At 32.8% G+C, this 13864-nt stretch overlaps 1 protein-coding gene across 1 annotated transcript; it reads right to left on the reverse strand.

Annotated features, from left to right (window-relative positions):
• Positions 1-10368: 10368 nt before the first annotated feature.
• LOC125668626 (carbohydrate sulfotransferase 12-like) lies at positions 10369-13183 on the reverse strand. The gene is made up of 3 exons (XM_048902958.2): positions 12869-13183; positions 11803-11960; positions 10369-11643 (listed from the first exon to the last, which is right to left on the reverse strand). Exons 1-3 carry the CDS (start codon positions 12957-12959, stop codon positions 10471-10473), a joined length of 1422 nt encoding a protein of 473 aa, XP_048758915.1. The 5' UTR covers positions 12960-13183; the 3' UTR covers positions 10369-10470.
• Positions 13184-13864: the final 681 nt, after the last annotated feature.

Genomic DNA, 13864 nt, shown 5'->3' on the forward strand with positions numbered 1-13864 from the left:
GTACACTTATACAATATCATTTACACTGTGTATCACACTTATACAATATCATTTACACTGTGTATCACACTTATACAATATCATTTACACTGTGTAGTACACTTATACAATATCATTTACTTTGTATAGTACACTTATACAATATCATTTACACTGTGTAGTACACTTATACAATAACATTTACACTGTGTAGTACACTTATACAATATCATTTACACTGTGTAGTACACTTATACAATATCATTTACACTGTGTAGTACACTTATACAATATCATTTACACTGTGTATCACACTTATACAATATCATTTACACTGTGTAGTACACTTATACAATAACATTTACACTGTGTAGTACACTTATACAATATCATTTACATTGTATAGTACACTTATACAATATCATTTACACTGTGTAGTACACTTATACAATATCATTTACACTGTGTAGTACACTTATACAATATCATTTACACTGTGTATCACACTTATACAATATCATTTACATTGTGTATCACACTTATACAATATCATTTACACTGTGTATCACACTTATACAATATCATTTACACTGTGCATCACACTTATACAATATCATTTACACTGTGTATCACACTTATACAATATCATTTACATTGTGTATCACACTTATACAATATCATTTACATTGTGTATCACACTTATACAATATCATTTACATTGTGCATCACACTTATACAATATCATTTACACTGTGTATCACACTTATACAATATCATTTACACTGTGTATCACACTTATACAATATCATTTACACTGTGTATCACACTTATACAATATCATTTACACTGTGTAGTACACTTATACAATAACATTTACACTGTGTAGTACACTTATACAATATCATTTACACTGTGTAGTACACTTATACAATATCATTTACACTGTGTAGTACACTTATACAATATCATTTACACTGTGTAGTACACTTATACAATATCATTTACACTGTGTATCACACTTATACAATATCATTTACACTGTGTATCACACTTATACAATATCATTTACATTGTGTATCACACTTATACAATATCATTTACATTGTGTATCACACTTATACAATATCATTTACATTGTGTATCACACTTATACAATATCATTTACACTGTGTATCACACTTATACAATATCATTTACACTGTGCATCACACTTATACAATATCATTTACACTGTGTATCACACTTATACAATATCATTTACATTGTGTATCACACTTATACAATATCATTTACATTGTGTATCACACTTATACAATATCATTTACATTGTGCATCACACTTATACAATATCATTTACACTGTGTATCACACTTATACAATATCATTTACACTGTGTATCACACTTATACAATATCATTTACACTGTGTATCACACTTATACAATATCATTTACACTGTGCATCACACTTATACAATATCATTTACACTGTGTATCACACTTATACAATATCATTTACACTGTGTATCACACTTATACAATATCATTTACACTGTGTAGTACACTTATACAATATCATTTACACTGTGTAGTACACTTATACAATATCATTTACACTGTGTAGTACACTTATACAATATCATTTACACTGTGTAGTACACTTATACAATATCATTTACACTGTGTAGTACACTTATACAATATCATTTACACTGTGTAGTACACTTATACAATATCATTTACACTGTGTAGTACACTTATACAATATCATTTACACTGTGTAGTACACTTATACAATATCATTTACACTGTGTAGTACACTTATACAATATCATTTACACTGTGTAGTACACTTATACAATATCATTTACATTGTGTAGTACACTTATACAATATCATTTACTTTGTGTATCTCACTTATACAATATCATTTACACTGTGTAGTACACTTATACAATATCATTTACACTGTGTAGTACACTTATACAATATCATTTACACTGTGTATCACACTTATACAATATCATTTACACTGTGTAGTACACTTATACAATATCATTTACTTTGTGTATCACACTTATACAATATCATTTACACTGTGTAGTACACTTATACAATATCATTTACATTGTGTATCACACTTATACAATATCATTTACACTGTGTAGTACACTTATACAATATCATTTACACTGTGTAGTACACTTATACAATATCATTTACACTGTGTAGTACACTTATACAATATCATTTACACTGTGTAGTACACTTATACAATATCATTTACACTGTGTAGTACACTTATACAATATCATTTACTTTATATAGTACACTTATACAATATCATTTACACTGTGTATCACACTTATACAATGTAGACCATTTCTTTTTGTCAAATATTTGTCCTGTAAATTTTTCCTTCAAAATGTAGTATTTATATAAACATTTCAAAACATCACCAAAAACAATATTGACATTCTTTCTTGAATATTGGAATGTGTATCTTTTTACTAAAAGGACTCTGGTTCTAGTGCACATATTGAACAAAGTGGAGAGTTTTTAATTTTTGATATTAAATCCCGTTCTTTTACCAGATTCTTGAAAAATCCAATCTGACAATTTTGTTCATAGTGTAGAGACAGAAGGACAATAAAAAAGATATGCTTAATTGTTTCTGGTTCTAGTGCATATATTGAACAAAGTGGAGGGGTTTTAATTTTTGACATATGTAGGAGTTTGTTGGTACCTAATATTCTATGAATGATTCTATAGTTGAACCATATCAGTCATGAATCTTTTGTCACAGATTTGATATTTGTATATACATGTTTATATATGAAAAGCTGATTTTTTGTGTTAAAAAGATATCCAAATATGAAGCAGAAATAGAAAATCTGGTGTCTTTTATTTCGAGTTCACTGGAATATATCTAATCGATACATGAATAAAAATGAGTGTTGTTAATAGATAAAACGTCGTTGATATGTCTAAATGTAGAGTTGAAGGCCACAGCAAGAGATATTCCTCATGTGACCTGCAGTGTACCTAAACCTTTCATCATTTCTGATTTACTATAAACACAGAAGGATGAATGGTGAACACTTTTGTTTTAATGTGTCTAATACCAAATTTTAATATCCTCTTATATCTATACCCATTCCGACAAGGTGTCATGTTCTTCATATATTTAGTCCATCGTTTGGTACGGAAAAATCTTAATTCGCAATAGGGATGAAGTTCTGTCGCCAATTAAAAGACCGGGTCTCTCTGAATTTTTTTTACCTTTTAAGATAAATAACTTCAAACTGTATCGACATTTTAAAAAAATATATATATATATAATTGACTATTCTTAGAAAATATAAACTTTTTCAGTATCACATACTTCACTAGAGGTTTGTATTGTACCCAGCAACTAAACTTCCTACAAAAGATTCATATATTCTATCACGAGGATAGGGTTCCTTTTTTTTTTTTTTTTTTTTACCTTAAATCAACAGGCCCGAATCTCTGTATTGGATATATAAATGAATATATAAATCGATTGAACCAATGCATACAATGTTAACTACGCAAATATCAGTGGCGGATTTAACACAACACCCCCCCCCCCCACCACCACCACCACCACCACCTCTTTTTCGCTACAAATGCACAAGGCATCACTGTCATATATAGATGAAACTCCAGATTTGGCACCCAAAATGGCTGAATATTTTGGCTAATATGTGGGACACCCATTTTCGGAAATCCTGGATCCGCCACTGAATATATAGTGAAAATAAACCAATATTAGATTTTGACAGTGGAATTATTTTGATAAGTTCCACTCCTTGGAGTGCATTCGAATTCTGTACTTTGATCATATATAATGTCACTCACTCGTCAGTCCCCCTTTCACATACGTTCTGTGTAAGTTAATTAAACGTTATGCATGCGTTCCACACAAGTCAAACACGCAAGTGATACGTTGTGTGTCAGAAACTTACTAGTATATTTACATACATTGCTTGCTCGTTTCTCTCCACTTTAAATCTACACCTTCATGTATACCAGCAGTATAGCGCAGCTCATAGCGCCATTTTTCACTGAAAACTGTCAATTTATATGCTATAGAAAAACTTATGCGTGATTTGTCATATGCGTTAGGCGGATTCATTTTGAGATTTTAATTGAATTCAGCATATGTCGGCGAGTTTGATAAATATTTCATACTTGGTATAAATTGTCTAAAATCTATAAAACTTATAATTAGTCAGGGGCTTTATATTTGAGCCAAGCTGGACAATGAAAATTAACAGTCCGTATTTACAATCTATATGTATTTACCATTACGTGATTGATTAGTCTAAAAACTGTAAAACCTCTCTAATATACATCGTGTATCTTGATAATAGATAATGGACGACAATTTTCTTCTATTCTAAGAATGATTTTGTATTAGAGAAAGTACGAGAGAGAGAGAGAGAGAGAGAGAGAGAGAGAGAGAGAGAGAGAGAGAGAGAGAGAGAGAGAGAGGGGGGGGGGGGGGGGAGGGAGGGAGGGACAGGCGTAGTGTGTGTGGGTATTTATTGAAATCCAAGAAATGTTTATGCAATTCCTTCTGGAGCCTTTAACCTGATGTGCATTTATTTGCAATTCAGTGGCGGATCCATCGTCGAACGTACCCCCCTTCTCCAATATGGTCCACTTTTTATGGTATTATGTCTATACGTCTTATTTTATCAGGACTCAGTAGCTTCAGGGGGTTCACCCCCTGTCCCCCTCCAGGGACAAGACAGCCCACAGACACCCAGTCGTTTACTTCGCCCCCTCCCCCCTTCAGAAATTTCTGGATCCGCCAGTGGGCATCATATGTCTTTAGGAATATAATCTGAAAAAATGAGGTTTGTATGAATGTGCTTCAATTTCAAACTACCGTTACTATAGCAGTTCCCTTCAGTACTGTTGCTTCTTACAGACAGAAAATTGCACCGCATTCATACGGGACAAGACGGGCAATACAAGCCCCACCTGCTATATAACACTGTCAATTCATATAGTAAGAAATGTCTTATTAAGTAGAGAATTTGATACTGAAATATAATTGCATATCAGGTTTTACCCGACCCGGATATCAAAATTCAAAACATAAACCATACCTTAAAGATTATAATTTGTTTTAAGCACAAAATCCTGCTTTATGACACCTCTCACACAAATAACAGTGTTCTCATGAAGTGCTGTAATTATTCTGCACGAATTGCTATGAATGGAGAATGCCTTCATTGCATAGTGCAGTTTTGAATTTCGCATTACTTGAGAAGACTGGATATGTGACGGGTACTTGATAACTTTTTTACTTGCAGAATGTTTTGTGCAACATTCAATTACTCAATTATACATGCAAAAGTGGGTTCTTGAATACAAGTTAATCAAGTTCAAATTGCGGCGAAATTTAATGAATTTTTAAACAGTTAGCATGCCACTGCTAGATATAAAAGAACATGAATAAAAAAAATCCATCAAAAATGAGAGGCGTATATATCTCTGAAGCCACGTTGATACAGCTGTAATTATCCCCCAAACAAGACATCTCTTTCATTTAAACATTGACGTAAAGCATTTTTACGTCTATGACTCTCTCTCTCTCTCTCTCTCTCTCTCTCTCTCTCTCTCTCTCTCTCTCTCTCACGATAACATCATCTGCAAAAGACGTCTCTTTTAGATCAAATGAACACTATCTAGATAAAGATTATACACGCGTATCATTTACCAAAGTATACATTTTTAAGAAATAAATTTCACTCTTGAAAAACCATGAAGGCATTAATTTATGCGTTTCATGAAGTATGCCGGCACGAAGCGTTGCAGTTCATACCCTCATGCAATATTTTAAAAAAATATGAAGTTGTTTTCTTATGCTTACATTTTTGTCAGAATTCCCAGCCGTTAAAATAGACGTAGTATGTTCATCAAGATTCATACGAGCATTGTTCTCAACTGCATCGCATTCATGAGGAAATGCCTGTCATTACTGTCCCGTGGGGATCCGGGTTGGAATAGGTCCTCAGTACCCCCAATCTAATTAAAATAACATCTTCTCAAACCGTTGCGTAACGGTTAGAGAAGATTTAATTATAATTGGATTGCAGTACACCTTACCTGTTGTAAGAGGCGACTAATGGGGTGGTCCTTCGGATGAGACCGCACAAACCGAGGTCCCATGTCACAGCTGGTGTGGTACATGTACGATAAAGATCCCTCCCTGCTCAAAGGCCGTAAGTGTCGAGATAGGTGTAAATTTTGCAGCCCATCACCGGCAATGGTGACGTCTGCATATGAGTGAAAAATTCTCTAGAGGTACGTTAACGTAGTTCCACACTCCTGTGACGTCATAAGATTTTGCAAAGTCAACGATTTAAAATGACTGGAACATAAATTTTGTTGGAGTCTTTTTCAATAGTTATTTTAAACAAAATTGTCAGCCATAAAATATTTCAAAAGCCTTAGTTATATTTGAATAGTCAATGATATGTTTCAAAATATTGAATCCAAGGACAATAACTCCGTTTTCAATAAATCATTTATCAAGTCCATTATGCGATAGATTTCCTTTATTTTTCACAAGCATTTTACCAAGGTGATAAGGAATCATTATCTGTGTCTTTTCATGAAATTACATAAAATTTTAATCCATGAGTGATTTTGAATAGCTCAGCTGTTTGGTGCCAGACTTCGGTTTTTTATGGAGGTATACATACTCTAGAAGCTATAAATTTGAAATTAAGGAAAGGTATGGATTTTTTTTCATAAATAACTATGATAGATGTACATCTACTAATATAAACAGAAAAAATGATACGTAAACCATGATATAAGGAAATTGTGTCCACATTTATTCGTTTTTTAACATTTTGGAGAATAACGCTAATTCAATAATTCTGCACTTATTATTCCAAAACTTGATGAACATATTGAAAATGACATGTGTTTTAGTTATTGACATGTTTCTTGATAAATAAATGCAATTAAACAATTTTCTTGTTGTTTTGATTTTAAAATAACGACAAATAACTGTTTCCAATGAATTTCATAAAAATCTACATAGGGGTACATGACTTCAGTAGTATCTGTAATGAAAATTAATATGGAAATCCTTAACTAAGTTGCATTTTTTCATTACTCTGAATGTTAATTTATTGATTCCAAAAAAAAAAAAAAAAAAAAATGCTACCTAAACCCCAAAAAATCCAGGACTAAGGACCCACCTTACACAGTATAAAACATTGGAAATGTAAATATTAATAAATATCTACATTTCCCGTGTTTCTACCCTTTATATCTTTGTTATTTCCTCATGAATGTGAACAATGCGCGTATGAATTGTAATAGAGTACGACTATTTTAACGGCTGTGAATATTCCAACAAAAATGAAACTGAAATATGAAAAATAAATTTCATTTTTGAAAATGCATGAGGGTATGAACAGCAACGTTTTACACCAGCATACTTTTCATGAAGCCGTAACGCACTTTCATAAAGTATGCTGGCGTATGACGTCGCAATTCATGCCTTCATGCATTCTCAAAAATGAAAATTTCTTAAACGTGTGTATCCTAAATTTTCCTGAAGAAATGCATCTTCCTGAAGGAAAGTTTTTTAAAATTTCATTTAAGAAAACTTGCAACAATCAACATACAGAAGATATATAGTTTTTGCATCAGAAAGATATCTTGCATAGGAATTCGAAGAAAGACACCTACAAGTTATAAGAACGGAAATTTTTATTTTGAATAAGATGTTTGTACATGTACATGCATATCATATGCAAGCAGGAAAAGGTAAAATAGATAAGTATTACTTGTATGAGAGATTACTCTCAGAATAGGCTGGGATACTTTATGAAATGGGGGGGGGGGATCATAAACTTAATCTTATTTTACAAAATAGCTTATGGCATTGCCTCACAATTTCTATCAGGACACTTTCATACCATAAATTCCTCTATATAACTCATATCCACTAAGAGCTAAGCAACTATACAAAGGTCAATTCATATTAGAAACCTTCCTCCTCTTACATCATTTACAACTGCTACTAAAGATACGTACTGCAAACTCTTTAATCGTGGTAAACACAAAGAAAATATCCTGCATTGCCAGTAAGTAAAAATACTAGTAAATCAAATTCTGACCTACAACATGGTCTTTTTGTTTTACAAGCCGATGCTACTTGTAATATGTTTGGTCATCATAGCTTATCGTTGATTGTGTTCATTATTCGAAACTTTGAGTCTCTTAATGTAATGCCAGTGTTGGGAAATCAAACAATTTTGAAACATACATTTTATACGAGTGTTTAATGATATAAGTTTACGATATCCCTTCTTCCCCATTTCCTTCTCTTTCGTTGCACTTTGTCTTGGGATTAAAGTGGGTAAACATTGTTTTAAAAAAAAGCAGGGCCAAGGTGACTTGTGAGGTTGCGGTCCATGGGCCTCTCGTCTTCCTTGCTATTATACCCTTATTTCGCGTTTGAGTTGCATTATATACGCATTTCTTTCTCGTTCTTACACCTTTTGCGTTATTACGCCTTTCCACGCTTCCTCTGTTGTTTTATCGGTGATGAATCGGCATTGCAGGGAAAAAAATCATATCCCACATTAGCGTTTATGCAATTTTATGAATTTTTTGTGCAATAGTTGCTACCTTCATCACCGGATGAAACAACATTGAAAGACATTTTATTGTTTATATTCACATTTTTATATATCTTATAAAAGTATATACTAGATTATGATATGGTTGATCCATTCGTTACTTTAAAGGGAACAGCCAATGCATCCCTGGACTTGGACGACGTTCCATATTTGGTTAGGTGGTACTAAACGAGTTTGCGACATACAGAAATGTACATGTATTTATTGTCGAGGATGAAAGCAATATCAATTTAAAAACAAATTAAGAGATAAAATTCAGTGAATGTAAATATTTCGCGTTATTTAAAAGGGCATGGACACGATTTGAGTTGAAAATTTTCAAATCTTATTTTTTCATTTTATTGTTTACAATGCTTAACTAAAGTATTTATAATTGCCAACCAAAATTTGAATTGTTGAGTTACAAGTGAGATACAGCACTCACAATTCCTTGCTATATAAACAAGGTTCGTGCCATGTTTTTGTTTACATATAGATTGCTCAATAGAAAATATCACGTTGAAAACAAAATGAAATGTGCCAAACACTAGAAACTGTTTAATTTTGTTCAGAATGAACTTGTAATTTGAAAAATCTGCTTTAAATGAAACTTTTACTTGTATATTTAACCGATGTACACAAACACATGGCTCGAGCCTTGTTTACATAACAAACTTAAGAATTGTGAGCTCTGCATCTACCATGTACCTCGATAACTGACAATCAAATGTTTTCTGCCTAATAAAAAATACCTTAGTTAACCATTCTAAACACCAAAAAAAAAATAAAAATAAAATTAAAAAAAAAAAATTAAATAATAAAATAAGATTTTAAAATTTTCAGCTAAAATCGTGTCCATGTTCTTTTGGAAGATAAAATTCAGTGAATGTAAATATTTCGCGTTACTTAAGTAATAAAATTCAGTAAATGTGGGGTTAATCCAATTCATTTTGCCTTGGATTCATGGCCTTGATTTCTTGTTGCTACCCACCCTTTTTTGTGGGCAGGCAATATTTTTATGCTAGTCTTTTTACATATGTGTATGCAATAGGGGGTCATCTTGTTAGACCCCCTATCGGATGTTTTATTTTGTGTATATATGTTCTCTTTCTCAATGTCAATTTTATAGATGTATGTAACAGGGGGTCATCTAGTCATTTGCAGCATATGATCTTAATTTTTACTTGGTTTTAATGACCCCCTGTACTGTATATACTTTTCGTCATTTACTAAATAAATGACATTTTCTATTCTCAAACTTGTTCTGTTTTGCCTGCTTTGAGCAAAAAACGAGTGCAGTCCACTTGGCTAGTGCTTTTGAGCTAAGGATCATAAATGTAAATATTTCGCGTTACTTAAGAGAAAAAATTCAGTGAATGTAAATATTTCGCGGTATCACGTTATTGATGTGTGTGATAATTTTTTCCTCGTTTTTTTTACAAACTTATATAAGTCCGCGTTATGACTTTATTTCGCATTACATCGACTTTATTTTTTGCGTGTTTTAAGCCTTTGATTCGCATTATTACAACTCTCTTTTCCGTTATCACGCCTAATTAAAACTATTTTCTTTTGTTTTAATGATCCAAGCCGATTTTTTGTAGTAACCATACAAATGTATATAATCCATGAAAGAATTATTGCGAGTTTTCTACCATTTCAAGTTATATTAACGCACTTTTACTAAAAGTGCATTTGATCACACACAACACACATTCTCTACGATTTTAAATGTCTTTCAGTCGTTGCATTTTACTTTATACATGTACACTGTCATACGCGGAATATGTGATATCCCTAACAATTTTCACCTTACATTACATTAAATACATCGAAATGTTTTAGTCGCTCTCTCAGATGATGGGCAAAAATGAATGGAGGGTACGCATCATAATCAAAGATCTCGAAGTCGTTTTTCAAAACTCGCACCATTTTGACTACCTTTTCTGTAGCTACTGTCCTGTAGATATCCACAAGGAACCTCTCTTTTTGTTTATGTAAACCTTCCTTTGAAGTAGAGCTGATTTTGGCCACTTTCATAGCTTGAACTAATTGTACAGGTTTGAGGTACTGAGATTGTTTCGGACTATAAGGATATTTCTGATCGATGCTAATCAGTCCTTTGATTTGCATGTGCTTCCACGAGCGGAGATAGGCTTCGTGCATTGAGATACATTTGATGATTTCATCCCTCCTTTCATCTAAAGATGTCGCGACGTCAACAAAAGTATCGTCAACAGCTTTTTCTGCTAAGTCATCGACATCAAACTTTGAAATATTTAACGTCCTCATAATGAATGTAAAATCCTTTTTGAAAGTTTCCATTTTCCCAATAAATTGGTACTGTAACTGACAAGGTTTGCACAAGTCGTACATTGCCATGAAATGAGGATCTCGTCTCCGATTTGTCGTATTCTCTGCTTCAATCACATACTGTATAAATTCTTCAAAACTGATATTATGATAGCACGTGGTAGGGGGTTTCTCAGTTTTTAGATTCCTGATCTTGTCCAATAGCACAGGAGTTGGCTGGGTGTTATTTCTAGTGTGGGCACGGATTTCTTTTCCAATCAAGTTCCAGTAAAATGGATTGGCTGTGTATATTTTATCCAAATATCCTGACAAAAGTCTTTTAAATGGATTTCTAACAAACATGAATACTATATGGGTGCGTACGTTTGCCATCATTCTAAATATGTCTTCCCTAAATAGAGATTGAGAATTGATATTCACATTCAATGGTTTTATCTGATAGGGATTGTCTAAATTAGTGGAATCTAAGACTTGAAGAACTCTTCTCCAGAAGGTGGTTCCCGCTTTTTCTATGCTGCAGTATATGAGTTTCTGAGACTTGCTAACTCGGAAATGGCTTTGTATGTTGCGATCTGGTTCTCGACCAATAATGAACTCTTTGCCCTGACATGCTTTATTATGCTGATTCATTCTCTTCTTTATATACGGTTCTGCAAGAACAGCTGTCTGCATCTGAAAATATTACATTACAGAGGGCGAATGACATGCATTGAGTATGGTAGCGATTTCATTTGCTCTATGTATTCTATACTAATTCATGCATTAACAATACCGGTCTACTCAAAATATGCAAAATAATTACAGGCATATTAGATATACTTTCGTACTTACTAAATCTTTAGGTAAAGGATTGTTGTAAGATGAGGCATTATTTTTGTTGTCAGGCTTGAGCTCTACGAACAGTTCCGATAGATTAAACAAAGGTACGGGCAGCGTCTGTCTGATGTTGTGCTCCTGGATTTGGTTGCAGTTATTCAGGAAAGATAATTCTGAAGACAGTTAAAACGTCTTGTCCATGAAAAGTGATTTTTTTTTTTTATAAAGCTAATATGAAACTTGTTGTATTTTTTAGTAGTTTTGATTTGATTTCTAGTGATCGTTTCAATGTGATATCCTGGTATTTTCAAATATTTTGACAATTCACAGTGAAACTGAAATACGAACAAGTCAATGACAAATGCAGGAGGTTATGGGGTTTTAATAAATAAAACAAAATTACAAGGTGAAACGAACTAGTTAATGATAAGCATTCGAGATAACGTAGACACTCAATTCTTTATGCACGTCAATAAGGGAAACTGATGTGCAGTTTAGTATTTGGAATTCATGAAATAAAACTAGGAGCAATTATACCGCCGCTGTATGTATAGTTGCCGTCCTTTGTTCTGAGTGCGGTGCTCGGTTGAATGCGATGGTCGTGAATCGGTGCTGTTTTTGTGTGCATTCTCTGAACCGCAATAATCAATGTGTCAAAGATTAAAATGGCGATATCAAGCATTTAAAAAAAAAATCATTGGTTACGTACGTGATATTGGCTATAATTACACTAAACACACCACGGAATCAGATACACAACGTGTATAAAACATGACACCAACTGAAATATTTTTCTCTCAAAATCAATCGCCTTAGTGACTTTTAAAAAGCAAAATCAACGGTAAACTCCTACAATTGAATACGATGAATACAAACTTAATCTGTTAATTCATAAGTTAATTTCATTAATAACTTCTTGTTAACTATTAACACTTCCGATTATATGCGTATATATTGTCAACTACACCAGACATGCATAAATGTTTTACCTCGATATGTGGCATGTAGAAGATTTATGAAGATTGTTGAAAAAACAAAATTACACGTAATTTCATCAATTAAAATGATATAATTAATTTACCTTGGTATTGTACGAGTGCAAACAACATGAGAACTGCACCACTGATAGCTGCCAATTTTTCTGTTGATGTCCGTCTTCTACAGAAAACCATCCTTGCGTCGACATTGACTGTACTGCCTCTTTTCCTCTATTCAGAAAACTCTTTGGGGAAATTCACGTGCTATACATATATTTTTCCATGCTAATTAGACAAGAACAGACCGAATGCATTCCGCTGTTTCAATTGTCAATTGAAAAACTGTATTATCGCACTTGACAAGTAAGCGGTGGCACACCTTTCATGAAATTGGCCTCGAGAACGAGCGAGGGATCGAGACAGTGAATACGTACTAACGTGCTTAGTGCATGTTTTACACGGGATATTAAATATTTCAACATTTCGACATTGTCATCAAGAAATTTGTCAGCTTTGTATTTTAATTATTTCTTCAAGATATCTAACTGTGATCCTCAGGTAATGTTACCTGCATTGTATAGACCAGGGGGTACTTTTCAAATGATGAAAGAATTACATGTATAGTTTATCGAGTAATGAACAGTCCATCAGAATGCAATTATATCAATATACTAAATATTATTCATACTATAAGACTTGAAGAATCCAAAACAGGGACAAAACCCGAGATAAAAGTAAATATGTAAATCATCTATAACAATACATGTACAGTGTAGTAATTTTAGATAGACTTTGTATGGGAAAATATGACGACCGAGTTTTTTGGCGACAAAAACGAGGTCGTCATATTTTCCCGTACAAAGTCTATAACCTTTTGATTATATACATGTACTTTTAATTTCATTTATATTCAACAATTTTGAAGATAAGCGATGTATAATATTGGAAGGACCTCTGGCATTCCGAAGCTCGTTTTTTGTCATAGCTGACTATTATTATGATGAAATAACAATATTGTTGAGTGATTATGTCATTTATTGCAACAAATGACGACAGAGAAAAAATACATCATAGTTCAAATTTTTTACAAAATTAATTGG

Source organism: Ostrea edulis, chromosome 4 (assembly GCF_947568905.1).
Source record: "Ostrea edulis chromosome 4, xbOstEdul1.1, whole genome shotgun sequence".
Taxonomy (NCBI): Eukaryota; Metazoa; Mollusca; class Bivalvia; order Ostreida; family Ostreidae; genus Ostrea; species Ostrea edulis.

What these genes read in the sequence shown, in the direction of transcription:
- LOC125668626 (XM_048902958.2), bottom strand. Translation starts at nt 12,959, where the DNA reads ATGGTTTTCTGTAGAAGACGGACATCAACAGAAAAATTGGCAGCTATC. An exon ending in TGCACTCGTACAATACCAAG is followed by an intron (nt 11,961 to 12,868) that starts GTAAATTAATTA and finishes AACTGTCTTCAG; the next exon opens with AATTATCTTTCCTGAATAAC. An exon ending in ATCCTTTACCTAAAGATTTA is followed by an intron (nt 11,644 to 11,802) that starts GTAAGTACGAAA and finishes TAATATTTTCAG; the next exon opens with ATGCAGACAGCTGTTCTTGC.